Below are 17206 nucleotides of genomic sequence, written 5' to 3'. Positions count from 1 at the left end.
GTTGGACCACAGGAAGAAGAAAAGCTTTTGCATAAACAAATCAGAAAGGATTTGGAAATTGGGCTTGAGTATTTACAGATATGAGAGCAACAATGCAATTCTTTTTATAAAAGCTTAGAGATCTATTTGCAGAAAACCTCAAAGAGTCTGTAGATAGATTCTGACAGTCTCTTTTCCCATTTAAGATAATTTTAGATATCAAACACTTAATTTGGGTGGCAAACAATCAGTTTGGGTCTCTAAATTTTCCATACTTATAAAATAGATTGGATTCTTTTTCACTGTATGTTTAGTTAGGATAGAGTACGTAAGCAATTAATCCTTGGCTCTATCTCTACTTGAGTTTACAAATTGCTCCAGCAGAAAAAAATTCCAGGAGCACTGGAAGTTGAGAGAGAGAGAGAGAGAGAGAGAGAGAGAGAGAGAGAGAGAGAGAGAGAGAGAGAGAGAGAGAGAGGTATAGTCAGAAATGAGTATGTAAAGGATTATTTTAGCAGCACAGAAGAAGCCACACCCCATACTTCCTGTGCTTGTCTTGGAAGATCTGTGTTCTGATTCTGGGTTTATTGTCCTTGACCTTGTCCTTTTTAGAAACAACCTTTAGTGCTTAAATGTTCTATTTTGTAAAATAGAAAAGTTGGAAGGAATGATCAATTGAAGTTCCCTTCAATTCCTTAAATATTTTAGTTTTAGTCATATTATATATATAATATTTGGGCAGATTACATGGCTTTTGAGGCATATTGAACTGACCAATTCAGCAGTTGGGAAATGTCAGAGAGTTTGAGGAATATGGAAGAGCCACACAATTCAAACGCAAGAACATGGTCAATGGGTTTGGGGTCTTTGATGGGAAACTTTGCTTTGTAAGAATAGATAAGTATTTTTTTTCTTGTTAAGTTCTGTCAGTACTTTGTATATTTTTTTATATTTGCCCCTTATCTGATGGGTATTGGGTGAATCGTTCTCCCATTCTGTGAATGGCTTTTGTATCCTAGGCACTATTTCCTTTGAGGTGCAGACTCTTCTCAGTTTAATATAGTCCCATCAGTTTATATCTACTTCCACTTGTTTGGAGAGCGCTGTTCCTACTTGAAGATGCGTTTAGTCTCAATGTAATAAAGTATTATATCTATGTGTTGTTCTATAATCTTATGGTTTTGGTCCTGATAACAAGATGAATGGCTAAAGAAACTTTGGTACATAAACACTATGAAATATGAGCTGTCAGGAAAGATAGAGTCATGAAATTTTCCTATACATGGATGTACATGTAATCTATTATACTGAGGAAATAAGTCAGAAGGAGAGAGATAGACACAGAATAGTTTTACCTATCTATGTTTTTTTTTGAGGGAGACTTTACTCCTGGCTATTTGCTCAGAAATCGCTCCTGGCTGGGAGACCATTTGGATCGAACGGAGGTCCGTCCTGTATCAGCGGTGTGCAAGTCAATGGCCCTACTGCTGCGCTATTGCTCCTGCCCCTTATCTATGGGTTTTAAGAAAAACAAAAGACATTATTGTAATAATGCCCAGAGATAACAGAGATGAGGGCAAGAAGGACTAGCTCTTGATGTGAAGCTCATCATATAGAGTGGTGAGTTTAGTTAGAAAGATGACTACACTAACTACCACGAGTGAGAGAAGTAGAATGTCTGTCTCAAATACAGGCAGAGGGTGGGAAAGTGGGGGTGCGGAAAGAAGGAGAAGGGGGCATTGGTGGTGTTAAGTTTGCACTACTGAAGGGAAGTGTTCTTTTTAAGACTTAAACCCAACTACAATAATGTATGTAATCCTGGTGCTTAAAATTTGAAGAAAAAATTTGAAGAAAAAAATTTAAAGAAAGAATTTGAAATGGAACAAAGACAATTTCTTCAACAAATGGTGTTGGAACAATTGGATAACCACATGTAAAAAATTAAAGATTGATCCAAATCTCACACCTTACACAGAAGTCAATTCAAAGTGGATTAAAGACCTTAAGATTAGACCTGAATTCTTTTTTTTTTTTTTTTTTTTTTTGTTTTTGGGTCACACCTGGCATTGCTCAGGGCTTACTCCTGGCTCTATGAGAGAAATCGCTCCTGGCAGGCCCGGGAGACCATATGGGACACCGGGATTCGAACAGATGACCTTCTGCATGAAAGGCAGAAGGCCTTACTTCCATGCTATCTCTCCGGCCCCAGACTTGAATTCTTAAAGTTCTTTGAGAAAAACTTAGACCTCAGAGAAATCTTAGATGATATCAAACAAAAAAAGTTTCTGTATGGCAAAAGAAGCACATGCTAAAATTTGAAGGCAGCTAAATAAATGGGAGAAAAAAATTGCACTCAACATAGATAAAAGATTGATATCTAGAGTAAACGGAGTACTCACAAACATTAACTCCACAAAACCTAAAAACCACATCAAAATTGGAATGAAGAAATGAACAGGCTTTCTCTGTGGAAGACTAACAGATGGCCAGCAGACACAATAAAAACATGTTCCTCATCATTAGAGAAATCCAAATTGAGACACAATGAGATATCAACTTACACCATTGAAAATGGCACATATCAAAAAAATTGGGTACAATTTTTGTTGGCAGGGATGTGGTGAAAAAGAAACTCTCCTCCACTGCTGGTGGGAATACTGCCAAGTCCAACTCCTATGGATAACAGTAGGGAGGGTCCTCAGTAAACTCAAAATTGAGCTGTTATATGACCCAGAAACCCCACTTTTGGTATCTAAGCCCAAGACAGAAAACATTCATACAAAAGGATGTATGTACACCACTATATATTGCAGCACTCAGTACAATATCTAAGATTTAAAATCAACCTAGATGTCCAAGAACAGACAAATGGATCATGGCAATGGGGTACATATATACAATGGAATACTACATAGCTGTAAGAAATGATGTAATTATGCAATTCACAGCAACATGGATGGAACTAGAAGTTATTATGTTAAATGAAGTAAGCCAAAATAAAAAGGATAGATACAGAATGATATCTCTTATGTTTGGTATTTAGAATAATTGCATGAGAAACACATAGTAGTTATCTTGAACACTATTGGCCCTGAAATATAATGAGGGGATTGGAAGAAACTGAGTGGAAGATAAGAAGCACTAATGCTTATATTCTCTTCTATACTTCAAAGAGACCTCCAGCAATGAATACAGCTGATTAGATTGAGCAGGTTTTCAATCAACTTTTCTTCATAGATGTCTATAATAATGTTCTAATATTTTTATCCACTACAAATGCAGAATATGCACTTTTTTTATCCACAAGTGCAGAATGTGTTTGGAAGCTGTGGACTCCCACTATAGTGTTCACCATAAGCATTTTTAGTGTCTTTCTCTCTCCCTCTGACTTATTTTACTCAGAATAATAGATTCCATGTACATCCATGTATGGAAAAATTTTATGACTTCATCTCTCCTGACTGCTTATCCCATTATGTATATGTACCACAGTTTCTTTAGCCATTCATATGTTGAAGGGCATCTTGGTTGTTTCCAGAGTCTGGCTATGAGAGAAGGGCTGGAAGTTCCAGCTCACTTCATGAAGCTCACCACAGAGTGATGAGTGTAGTTAGAGAAATAACTACATTGAGAAATGTCCTAACATGAGAATGAACGAGGGAAGTAGAAAGCCTGTCTCTAGACAGGCGGGGGTGGGATGGGGAGGAGGGAGTTTTGGGACATTGGTGATGGGAATGTTGCACTGGTGAAGGGGGCTGTTCTTTACATGACTGAAACCCAACCATAATCATGTTTGTAATCAAGATGTTTAAATAAAGATATTAAAAACAAAATAATTTATCTATAATAAATCTTAAATCTTTTTGTTCACAGTTGTACTTGAAAATATAAGTTGGTTACCTTAGGTTTGCATTATAGTGCTATATTATATTAGCCTCCAAATACAGTCTCATTAATATCTTGACAAATATCTAATCCTTCCATTTTTCATTTGATTATGCCTGCTAATATGATCTATGTTTATGTCTACACATAATGTTGGAATAGGCAACTGATTGCCATAGATTCACAGTGCTCATTTATTATGTTATTGCAATTTATTTTTAATTCAAACTAGTATACTGTTATATCATAATACTATGATTCCAGTTTGCTTTTAGGAAAGGAACCTGGATGCTCAAGACCAGTTAGATGATACTTCATGGTGTAGACACCTTTTATAGTGCTCATTACCTTATTGCTTAGTATTTTGGACTGGAAAATTATGATTGTTTTAATAATGCTCTATGCACAATCTTACTCAGGAATCTTGTCTTCAGTAAAGTTTACTCTCACCAATGATGATTTGCCTAGGAAACAGAAAACCTTTTCAACTGACTTGCCTGCTTTATATATATATATATATTTTTGTTGTTGTTGTTGTTTGTTTTTTTGGGTCACACCTGGTGACACTCAGGGGTTACAACGATCTATGTGCTCAGAAATCGCTCCTGGCTTGGGGGACCATATGGGACGCCAGGGAATCAAACTGCAGTTCGTCCTAGGCTAGTGAGGGCAAGACAGACACCTTACTGCTTGCACCACCACTTCAGCCCCTGCTTTATAATTTTTTAAGCATTCTGATCCATGCCAAATGGGTTTGTTTTTCAACTATAATCTATGAATCAATCTTCATTGTTTTTGTGTGTGCACAAGTGTATGTGTTGGCCACCTATAGACATAGACATGTCTGTCTAATGTCTGTCTGTAAAGTACATAATGTCTATAAAATTAAGAAAAAAAAGGATGGGGGCCAGGGGCCAAGTGGTGTCCAATACATTAGTGGAGGAAAAAAGAACAGAACTAAATATTCAAGCCCAAGTCAAAAAAATATAATCAAGATACCTAAACTTTAACAATCTAAACTTAAAACAGGCCTGCTCTACTGGCAGGCCAGAGGGCAAAGGCTGGTGGTATAGGATGCACTCTGGGAACATTGGAAGTCAGCACAGGTGATAGGAGTGGTCCTGATTCACTGTATATCTGAAATTCAACTGCGAAGGACTCTGTAGATAACAACGCTTTCAAGAAAATAAAATAAAAATACTCTGTAAATTTTTAAAAAGTTTAATTTAAAAAATTTTCTGAATTCTTAGCTTTATTTTTCTACTCTCCAAAATAACTCAGAAAGTCATAGTACAGAGCGTGTTTTTATGATAGAAATAAAATGATGTTGATTTAAAAGCAACAGTAATGAAACTTGTTTTTTTCCATATTCAATTCAGGTTTTTTATTCCTCCAAGAGACTAAAAACATGACGCCTTTACTTTTATTTTATGTGTATGTTTATGAATGGCATCTTTTAACTAGACAATAAGATTTCCAGGGGCAAAAATTTGCTTCTTATTTAATATCAAATCTGTAATAAAGGCCACTTGGAAAATACTTGCTGAGTTAACCTTCAGTTTCAGTTTCCCCTTTCAAATTAATACCATACTCTAGTAATGAAAAAAGTGAGAGTCTTATTTTTATTAATGTAACTGGATAAGATAAAAAAGGTGCTGCTTTTGTAGTTATTATAATTATTTTGATTATTTTTGGAAGCACTAGGCTGCTCAGACTTACTCTTGGTTATGTGCTCAGGGATGACTCCTGGTGGTGCTTGAGGGAACATTAGGTGGTGCTGTGGGTAGAACCAGGTCCACCACATGCAAGCAAATGGCTTAATTTCTGTGCTATGTCTTTGCTCAGTTAGGTGCTGCTTTGATGCAGGGAGAGCAGATATTCTGTGGATCAGGACTGAATTAAGCCAATCAGAAGTCTGGAGTTGATGCAAGGAGTGATATATGTGGGGGAAAGGGGCTACAGTCTGTGCTGCCACTGTGGCCATGCTCGTTTCACTGTGTCTCATTTGATTCTATTCGTGAGTCTTGTATTTGTTCTCCATGGAATGTTTGTGGCAACATTGCAATGATAGAGTAAATCTATCACACAATTTTTTTCTGACTGCCAGTACCATTTTGCTTTTAATTTTTTCCTTTAGCAAAGCTGTATTTTTGCTACTGTTTGAGATGCTGGGGATCATAATAGGTGGTGCTCAGGATGACCCTGGGTAGTCAGCAGTAACAGGAATCACACCCAGGGTCTCACCCATGCAAGGGATATACTACCCCATTATCACTGAGCCATAACGTGATCCACATATGCCCTACTGGTCAACAGTGGAGACAGACTGGTTGTTTTTTTTAAGATATAATGCTAGAGCACACTTAGAACGTTGGCATCTCTTTTCTCTGCACAAAATCCAAACTCCATATTTGTTTAACTCATTTTTGTGTGCTAGTCTAGTGACTCTGGTGACCTCTGTATTTCTGAGGTGTGCCTGCAATTGACTCCTCTGATCACCAATGATCAGTGCAACATCCAGGGAATGTGCAAAGCTCTCTCTGTGCTAAAACTAGAGTAGTGCACATGACCATGAAGGGGAATGAATCAATACTTGCTTTTAGCAAAAAGTGCACCCAGTGAGGACAGACAAAGAAACAGAGATGGAGGCCTGCAGAGACAGGGTGCACTAGGTACAGGGAAGCTCAAGGCCCCTTCCTTGTCCTTGGGTTGCCTTTTGGATTCAGTATCTCTAAGACATCAGAGAGAATATTGTTCAGTTCAGCCAAGCGGTAATTGCACGGCCTACACATGCATTGAATCAGGATCTATTAAAACTAATAGGAAAGACTGCCAACATGAGTTTGGGTGTGCAAGGAGGTGTAGCCAGGGAGAGTTAACAGAAAGATGGGTAAGTTCCCTCCTTTTAATGATAATTAATGTCAGCCTACACGGCTGGGCGCAGGCTCTGGTGTGTATGCGTGAAGTGTGGGAAGGTATTGATTTTTTTATGGAGATGCTGTAGCTGAGAATTTTAGAGCAGCCTTCATGGGCTTCATTACTATGCAGGCTGGGTAGTGACGACCCATAGTGGCGTTTAAGACAGAGACAATCTATACTGTCCATTAAAAGAACTGCAGTCTAATGGTGCATCTATTCCCCGTCTCTTTATTTTAAATATCTCTCGTAGTGCTTTCCACTCATAAAATCCAGTGCTGAACTGAATATCTTTTTGAAGTTTTTTTTAAGGAAAAGCCAGTATTTTTTATATATCGATGACTTAATTGCCCACTGCATATATGCTGTCATTTTATTATTATTATATTTTAAATGATATGTATATAGAGCACCTTATTTCCTCCTAATTTTAGTCCATTGGCTTCATTTATTTTCTCTCAAACCCCACATCCAGCCATGCAAGGTCTATTCTCAGCTACCTGAGAGGGTCTCTATACTATTGAATGTAATGGTGTTAGCATATCAGGAGAAAAATAAATTGTTTTTGTTTTGGCGATCTTGTGGCTATTATCGCTAACTCTGATTAAGTCTCCTTTGGGTGAACATTGTCATTATTTCAGGGGTGGGAGTTTAATTAGAAGAGGCAGATTATGCATTTAAACACTCCCATTGTTTTCAGCTCCTATATTATGAACAACATTGTAACTAACCATGGTGTTTAAATAAAGAAAATAAAAAAAAGAAAAGCTCTACATCCCTTCATCTTTGTCCCTACGTCACCACTGCTTTGACTTTCCTCCCTCCCTTGGTCCTGTTATGTCTTGAATGAACTTATTCTTCTGGGGCATATAGTTAATTCCCATTGACCATCCCTCCATGTCCCTTTGTTACTTCTAGTCAGCCTAACTGGCTTGTTCTTACCGACGGCTCCTTGCCAGCAAACTGAGGAGTGGGACACGAGGCATTTGCTTTCCACTCAGTATAGCACTCCTGACAGCGGGTCACATTGTGGAGTAATAGACTCTCTAATGTTTGGCCTCGAACAATCCGACTGACCATGTAAAGAATAAAAACAAAGGAAAACATCTTAGTTTTATGGCGGTTCTATGCACTCTCAGGATACCACGTGAAAATGTTCTGAGAGTTTCTAAACCATCACACTCACTACCTGGAAACACAAGCTGTCACTCATTCTCTGAGCACATTTGCAAACAGGCATTTCAGGAGCTTCGAGGCCCTTTGAAGCTCCCCAGGAAAGATGAGCCCCTGTCTTGGAGCCTGTGTTAAATGGAAAGTGTCTCTATTAAAGAATTCATAATGAAGAGAAATGGTTTGAACACAGCCTTTTGTAGACTGTTGGATTTAATTAGGCTACCTCTCCTCTTGATTGCTGGTTTGGACTAATTGGCTAACTTTGTACGCTTTGGGTCTTGGGCCGATTTATCTAACTTTTATTTTTCTTGATTTGTTTGTGAGCACCCAAAAGATCTCAAGGGAAGAAATTGGAAGTAGATTGTCCGCTGCTTTGTGACCAGGCTTAGTGTTTGACAGGGTCGGACAAGTGACTTGAACAACTAAACTTAAGGTGCCTGTTATAATGGCAGGCGGGGGTGGGGAGAGATCTGGGAAGAACTCTGGGAACCCTAGAAGAGGGAGATTGACTTTGGTGTTGGGACTGGCATTGAAACATTGTATATCTAAAACTCAACTATACTTGGACCTGTTTAAAGTTCAAAACAGGTATCAAGTCATAAGGGAAGTACTCTGACTTCCATTCTGGATTAGGCCTAGTGATGTGAGCTGGAAGCGAGCTTCACTTGATATGGCAGAGTAGGAGGAAGGTGTATTTGTCAGATTAAAGAATAAAAAAAAAACCCATCAACTATAAATAACTTTGCACATCACAAATCAAAACAAAATTTTTTGCTTAAATTAGATTAAAAACAAAATGCTACTGTGAATGATTTGTAATCCACTTTGGTCAAAATAAAAATTATTAGTAAAAACAAACAAATAAAAAAACCCAAAATGACTCAGAGATTTATTGTCTGAGTTGGAGAATGAAAATGGAAGGCAGCGTTAGTGAATGAGCACAAGAGTCCTGCAATCTTGCTGTGATCCTCTAGACTGGCCTCTGACAAACACTGTGGGAATGAGTCTCTTGGTTCACCCACTGCTTGCTATACTAGCTGTCAAGCATATGCCACCAAGGATATAAAATTTGGGAGCTGCTAGTTTGGGAGCTGACTTATAAACATACTGACATTGTTTGGCTGAAGTTGCTTATAATTGGAGTTGCTTTTGCACCTCAGAGACTCGGGTTCCCACAATATAGCAGGTAACACAATATAGCACTAGGCATTGTAGAGCAGTGATATCTTAGTAAACAGCATGAAAATTGACCCCTGATCCCCTGAGCTGTGTGTCATTGCCCAACTTGACCACTGTCTTTCTTGAGTTAGAATTTGAGAATATCCCAGGAGAAAGCCCAAGAAGTCTAATTGGGGCAAATAACAGATGGGAGTGAGAAAAAAAAAAAAAGATTTGTCCAGTTAAATATTTGCATCCTCTGGCTGCAGGTAATATTTCCTTTCCTGTGGAAACTCCAACATTTATAATGACAACATCTTTTTAAAACTTAAAATTTTTTAATGTCTTCATCTATGCCATCCCACAATAGGAAGATTAGTGGGTTTTAACACATTCCAATAATCCTACTTTACTTGGCATTTTGTAAAGAATTTGCAAATTGCTTTTTACTGTAAACAGTAGCTGTGGAACACTTCAAGCTGAGAAGATTAAATGAGGCTCTTATCCCAAAATAAGCTTTTCAACTAAGTTAGAATGACTAACAAATTCCATCTTTCAAAATGTTACTTAGAACTGAAAAAACATCCCCAAGAACCATTGTCCACTGGAAAACTCTGGTGCTCTTATAAGGTTCCATTCAGGGTCAGAAAGATGGACACAAATGTGGGCAAGGCCACACATATATATTCTAAATAGTGTGGGGAATGAACAGCCCTTCCAGTTTCTCTCTGCAAAGGGTCACACCCTGTCCTAGGAGAAAGAATAAAGTGGAGAAATTACTGAAGTTTCACTCAGGGACATTGTGACACCATATCCCTGATCCCACCTCCATTTTTGGGGGGTCAGGTAACCCCCACATCCAATACCCAAAGTCAGCCTGAGAAGCAGGAGACCACATATTTGGAAGAACCTGTTGCTGATTTAGAATAGTTATTATTTTGGTTTTAGGGTCACACCTGGCCGTGTTCAGGGCTTACTCTTGACTATTGTGCTCAGGGATCACTCCTAGTGGAACTCAAGTAACCTACAGAATGCTGGGATTGAACCAGGGTTGTCTTCATGCAAGGCAAGCTCCTTACCCATTGCATTATTTACCATTTTGCACCCCCTCTTGCAGATATTCAAAAGCCATGAGGGCTTCTACAATTGTTAACTTCACCATGAGCTACTTAGGGTGAACAAAGAAATCGATGGCAGGTTTTAAAACGATGTCACCCACAGACATTTCTTTGATTTACAAGTCCTGGGCTCAGGTGAGCTGATGGAGGGTGAGGTTGTCTTTCTAGCATCATAGTTATAAAGGTAAGATAGAAGGAGAGCTGGTGTGGGAGAGAGATAGCAGGAAGGAAGTTTGCAGAAAAGCTAAACTTCAGGAGCAGTCCTTTGGTCCTAGGGGAGCTTCTGTCACCAAGTCACCAGGTCTTTTGGATCCTGCAGTTACTGAGGTCTGGTGCTAACTCCTCAGGGAAGGGCAGAAGTGTCATCTATCTCTGATCTCAGAGCCCCTCCACTCAGTATTTGAGATGGGGGACAAATGAGGTATAGACTGGAGTGCTTTACTATGTGAGGGTGCTACTAGGTGGGGGCATAGGAAGAGACCAGTCAGCAATCCCTACCCCAACCACATGGTGGAAATGTAGGGATGGGATTTTGGGTATTGGTCTTAGGCACAATTGGGGGATTTTTCTATTTGTTAATTTCTTTTGGGGGGTGATATTATAGCCTGTGGTGCTCAGAACTAACTCCTGACTCTGTGCTCATGGATCACTCCTTATAATGCTCAGAAGACAGGGTGCTATGATTGAACTCATGCAAGGTAAGCTACCTACTATCTCCTCAGCCCCATGTTGACTTAAACGAGAGATTTCCAGGGACCTGAAATCTGAGTAATTTTATTTCTAAAAAACAGGTAATAGATTAAAGTTTCAGAATCTATGTATAAAGAACATTTTATAAATAATTTGAATCTAGGTATTTCTTCAGTGATAATATTTGTATGTATTTTAGACCACATTTTATTTAAATCAAGCTTTTGGGGGTCAGAGGTAAGATCCTGTGCAATCCATGAGTGTCCCAAAAGCCAAAACATTTTTCTCCTTTGTATTTTTAATTGGGATGAAAAACTAAATTACTCTCAAACTTATTGAATTTATAATAATATATAGAATTTCTATGTAAAATTATATAAATAAATTCCAGAAATTTGGACATTAAGCATTTGGTGTTTTTCTATTACTTAATTTTCAATTCATGGCACATAAATGGAGCTGCAGAAGTAGATTTTAAAAAACTGCAATTTGACAGTTCCTGATTCTTATAAACATATCAAGACTCTCGAACAGAAAAAGTAATGACAGTGGTTCCTCACATAGAATGAGTCCAATATTTCTGGAACAACATTGGTAGTCAATAGGAGTTCTCTTGTTTTTGACAAGTCCATTGGTTCCTGCATTGACAATATCCAATTTGGATGTTTCTTTACCCAAAGGACATTCTCAGATTATTTTGCGGTTCACAGATATTAGACATAAATTCTGAGCAGCCTCTGGACTTACCCTGCCCCGTGGAGAGCCAAGCTGATAAAGAAGATGATGAAAATATGGTGTGTGTACCAAAACAGCTCATAGGAGGCCTGCCTGATGGGCTCAGTGGAGGAGGTTAAGATCAGGATGAAAGTTAGAGTGATCACCAGGCCAGTAACACCTGCCACTGTCGTTATCAATGCAGTGCTTGGGTTCTAGAAAAATATAGTACAATTAACATTAATATCTTCAGTCTGACATTACATTTTAAGGCCAGTACTTTAAGCTTTGGGCCATTCAAGATGTTCTGCTAAGAAGATATTAGCCTCAAGGTGTTACAGCTCAAACAAGGAGGTTCTTTCCTTTACTCCAGCAGACAGTGGACATGGGCTTTGTGCAATACTCCTCAGATGTCCTTCCGTGAATACATTAAAATTTTTTTTAAAAAAAGAAAAATTTGGGCCCGGAGAGAGAGCACAGCGGTGTTTGCCTTGCAAGTAGCCGATCCAGGACCAAAGGTGGTTGGTTCGAATCCCGGTGTCCCATATGGTCCCCCGTGCCTGCCAGGAGCTATTTCTGAGCAGACAGCCAGGAGTAACCCTTGAGCAACCGCTGGGTGTGCCCCCCCCCCCAAAAAAAGAAAAATTTGTATGTTAAAGTTCTGAAGTTGAATTGAAGATTATAGATAAAAATACATTGGAAGATAAAAGATTTCCATGTGAAGCCGTTTCACGTTTTTATTTATTTATTTATTTATTTATTTATTTATTTATTTATTTATTTTTATATATTTATTTATTTAGTTTTTTTGGGGCATACCCAGCAGAACTCAGGGCAGAACTCAGGGGTTACTCCTGGCTCTATGCTCAGAAATTGCTCCTGGCAGGCTCCGGGGATCATAAGGGATGCTGGGATTTGAACCACCATCCTTCTGCATGCATGCTATCTCTCCGGCCCCATCACATTTTCAATTTTAAAATAAAAATGGTGTATTTCTTTAAATTCCCTGGTGCCATGCATTTTAACATTAATGGACGCTTTTTGGGGGAGAGGTCCCTGGGGGCATTATTAATAAAGCAGCTGCATGCTTTTGGTCCCCTTGAGGTTATATTTTGTTCTTGCTTTTTAATTGGAAGGACCATGACTTGCATTTCTTTCAAGCCACCTCAGGAGGCTTGGAATAAAACTGTAAATCCTTAGTGATCAATAACGAAGCAGCTATTCTTATCTGGTAGACACTGCTGAAAGACCCAGATTTTGACCTGTGAATTCCAGGGACAGTTAAGTACCCCTTCAGAATAGGAATCACAAAGCATTTTGTTTCTTTATGGTGAGTTTCTCATACTCTCCTCAAGTCATTAGTATTCATGCATTGTGTTCCTACTGTGGAGCTCAATAAATTCAACTTTATCTTTTGTCAGTAAAATCTCATTAATTTGGGCTGCTTTGAGATCTCGAGGTAATTTGGGCAGGGACTTCACTTCTTCATGTTTATTTCTTCTTCTGAGAGCAAACAGTGGGAATAAAATAAAAGGGCTATGTCTAAAACATTTAAAAGATTTTTTTTCATGCGTACTCAGACATTTTGGAAATCTATTTACAGCATATGATGTACTAATTCCAATTCATTCTTTGTTTTTTATTAACTCAAATCCCCACACTTCCCTTCTCTTGCAACATATTGATTGACTGGTTTGAGTTGCAATGTAGCCATTAAAATAATCCCTCTGCATGTCTCCCAAAACTCTGTTACATGCATTTAGTGTTACTGATATGGCTCTTCCTCCAAATACTCTGAGTTAGAGGGTTTCTAGAACTTAATTAGTGCTCACTTCATATATTGCTTCTAAAATTATACAATAACTCCATTGGGGGCAGCTTAATCATTTTGTTAAATTGTTTTTATAAGAAATACTTTTGTACTCTATGGCCTTTTCATATTATTGAGACGCATACTTGGGAGTGTGTAATCAAGAAACTTTCTAAAGGTCTATTGGGGTTAGTAACTCCAATAAGAACCCAGATAAATTAATGGCTCAACTGGGTGATACCTAAAATATCCCACAGATTAGGGCATCTGGAGTTTGGTTGATAACCAGGAAATATATATATAAATATTTTTTTTGATTTTGGGTCACACCCAGCAGTTCTCAGGGGTTACTTCTGGCTCTATGCTCAGAAATTGCTCCTGGCCAGCTCGGGAGACCATATGGGATGCCTTCTGATTGCAAGGCAAGCGCCTTACCTCCATGCTATCTCTCCAGCCCCAGGAATATTTTCTAATGTCATCTGCAAAAATGAAAATATCCCTAAAAAGAGAATCTGAATTTTTCTTTTTCAAATAAATTGAGTAGGTCAAGTGATCAAAAGAGATGGTCCATATGATGATGGGAATAAAGTTCCATTTCATAGCATTCATTTTGGACAACACAGATAATTTTATCCTCATCGATATGTTGGATACATAATTTAGTAAGGAGGTATATGCAAATGGTTTAGACTAACCAGGAAGATAGATGTAGGAAGTAGAATTTAGGAGAGGGATGCTCAAGTTTTCTCAGGTGGATTTAAGTGGGTATATTTTGGGGGTTCTGCTGCTTCTCTGGGCACACAGATAATTAATATTAATGGTATCACAGTCTTGCTGATCTCATTGTGAAATAAACACCTTTGGTCAGTATCTGACTTGGTAGGCCAGTTATTCATGTACCAAAATCTGACACAGATCAGAGAACCAGAAAATAATTTGAAAATTAAAAATGAACACATCCAATTTATAATATCAATTTCACATTTTTTAATGATTCTCTAACCTCAGTGAAAAAAATAAAATCATCATGAGCAGCTTTTAAAATGTAAAACATTTGAGTTTGAACAGGTTCCTACTTTTCTTTTTATCTATATTATTTTTCAGCTGTACACTAATAAACCAATATTCATTTTTTTCTTGTTGGTTATAATCTTTTAACATTTATGGCACAAAAATGCCACCTCTTTTTCAAAGGGGGAAAAAGTTGTTACTGTTTGGATAAAGCTCTTCTGGAAATCTTTGTTGAAAGCATATGAGGAATCAAAAGTTGAGCATTTACTTTGTGAAATGAGTTTGATCCCCAGCACCCTGTATGGTCACCCAAGCTTGCCAGGAGAGATTCCTGAATGCAAATCCTGGGTACCACTTGTTGTGGCCCCAAAACAAACAAAATAGAGAAATAAATCAAAATTTTCTACAATAATTGTTTCCTGACCAAGAGATAGAAAGGGAAGGATTTTTCAGAAAAGTAACATACAAGAACAACTTACCATGTGGAAGGTTCGTATGGGGTTGAGGTAAGTCTCATTTGGGATGTTGCCAAGTTTAGAAAGTGCAGCCACAAGTCCTTTCACTTCTGCTGACTGGCTAGCATGGTAACGCTCCAGGTTGTACAAATGTGCCACAATATGGATAACTGCAGTTGAGGGTATGCAGATGACATGTGCTGCTTGAGATTTTCCTCAAGGTTATTAAAAATTATTCCTCTTTTATGAGTGTGTCCCTGTCTTAGGTTCCCAAGACAAAGTGGATTCTTGGGGTAGCATCTCTAAGGTCTTCAATGCAGTGGAGAGAGCAATCATAGAAGCTCTGATTTACCACATTCATTTGAATCATATTCATTTGAATCAATCCAACCTTGAATCCCTGCAACCCAAAAGGCCCTCTAGCACCACCAAGATTCATTCACAAACACAGACCAGGAATAAGACCTGAGCACAGCCAGATGTAACCCACAAACATAACCAAAAAATAAAAGGATAGAAAAAAGAAAAAAAGGAGAAAGATATTATGACACCACAAAATAACTGTATCTGACTTCTTTCTGGAACAAACAGAAAGCATTTTCCTAGAATAATTTTGCATGTCATACAAAGATGATTTTGCCTATAATATGATTGTTTCTGTCTCTGCTTCTCAGTCTCCATGAGAGATGGGCTTTGGTGAACAAAAGGGACCAGATGCAGATCAAACTTGGGTTGGCCACATGCAAGGCAAGTACCCCGCTGTACCCCCACTGTAGTATCTATGACCCCAGTCTTTGAGTCTACTTTTCAGAAGAAAGCCTTAGTTTTCTACTTCGTGGATTCATGATGTCAAAATTCTAAGTGAGGAGCACTAACTCAGGAGCAAAAACTCAGAATTAGGCTTAAACTGGCCCAGGAAACCTGGGCCAGCAGCTGCTATTTGCTGTCTTGTGAAATCTCTGGGGAATTCAGAGGTGACGACTTCATGACAACATTGCACAGACCCCTACTGGGTGACAGTAGAAGTTGCAATAGGATCAGATTCAAGTGTGAAATGAGAATTCATTACTCCGGGTAGAGATAGTTTCTTAGTTGATAGATTTTTGGGAAGGGGAAGGTTTGTTGTATCCGCAGTGAAAAGTAGCTGTGACTTATCATATACCTTCTACAAAGTGCATTCAATGGTAGCTTTCTCCAGGGCTATCCAGTGTTGATCATAGGGGAGAGGGGAAGCTGGCAAAGCCACAGCAGAAACTTCTAGAATTGGTGCCATTTTAGTCTCCAAGCACCAAGTAGCAGATTTACTTAGAATTGCCATTTTCCATTTATCCTCAGCTCTGGACCCCCAAATTCTTTTGTCAGAGCCATTTTCATAGTTACCTTGCCACATTTTACTCCCACTTTAAGACCCATATAATTTTCTAGCTAGCATTTTTTAAATTTCACAGTCACCAAGAGTAGACTGATTAGAACTTTTTCTGGATATGTTTTGCTGTGTAGCAATGAGAAGTCAAAGAAAGAGAGAAAGAATCAAGAAGTCAATATGAAGAAGCAGCTTTGTGAGGTGTGTTTTCTCTGAAGATACATAGTTTTGGGTACAGGCTTTTTTTTTTCAGTCTTTATGTTACAAATCAAGTCAGATATGGTTTTGAGTGGCCAACCAAACATGGTGTCTTAGATTTCTTCCTCTGTCTTCTCTGGAAAGGAGCTTTCCCATTTAAGCCCAGGATCTGTAAAGCTGGAAAGCTTTCCTGTAGTTACTAAGCTGTCTTTTCCAATAGGCTCCTCCTAACCTGAAGAGTCACAAATATTGACCAGTGTTTCTGAATGTTGCTTAGTGCCAATTGTTCTAAACAGAAAATACTAGTCTTATATTAGATATTTACTATATTTCCAACACTGTTCAAATACATTTGGCATATTATCTCAGTCCATGGGAGTGAATTAAGTAAAACTGTTTTAACATTTTTAAAGACAGATATTCAAAAAGTTAATAACCAATAGAAACAGTACTGAGGCATGGGGAATATAAGTGTGAACTAGGGATGCTGGAACGTGTGTGTATATGGGGACAAATGTTGGGATGCTGATGGAGGGAATCTCGTGATTCTGGGAGTGGGCGGAGTAAAAGCAAAGCACATATAAAACACTCCTATCAGTACTATTGTAAAATAAATACAGAAAAACAAAAAGCTATGTGGGTAGATGCTCAGAAAAAGATGATTGGGAAAAACTGAAGTGGAAGTGGAAAAGAACTGGGAGGATGACTCAAAGGGCTGGAATGCTTGCTTTGTTTG

General features: G+C 38.3%; 1 protein-coding gene across 1 annotated transcript in view; it reads right to left on the bottom strand.

The window, feature by feature from the left end:
- NOX3 (NADPH oxidase 3) overlaps window positions 1-17206 on the bottom strand; it is a 234125-nt gene that overhangs the window by 41331 nt on the left and 175588 nt on the right. Inside the window, exons 7-9 of the mRNA XM_049764743.1 lie at window positions 14934-15079; window positions 11667-11848; window positions 7723-7852 (exon numbers count right to left, since the gene is read on the bottom strand). Of these exons, the coding sequence (XP_049620700.1) occupies window positions 7723-7852; window positions 11667-11848; window positions 14934-15079 (458 nt within the window). The remainder of the gene's footprint in view (window positions 1-7722; window positions 7853-11666; window positions 11849-14933; window positions 15080-17206) is intronic.

Source organism: Suncus etruscus, chromosome 18 (genome assembly GCF_024139225.1).
Source record: "Suncus etruscus isolate mSunEtr1 chromosome 18, mSunEtr1.pri.cur, whole genome shotgun sequence".
NCBI lineage: Eukaryota > Metazoa > Chordata > Mammalia > Eulipotyphla > Soricidae > Suncus > Suncus etruscus.
Note: the sequence above shows the minus strand (reverse complement) of the source record. Positions and strands in the feature narration are given on the sequence as shown.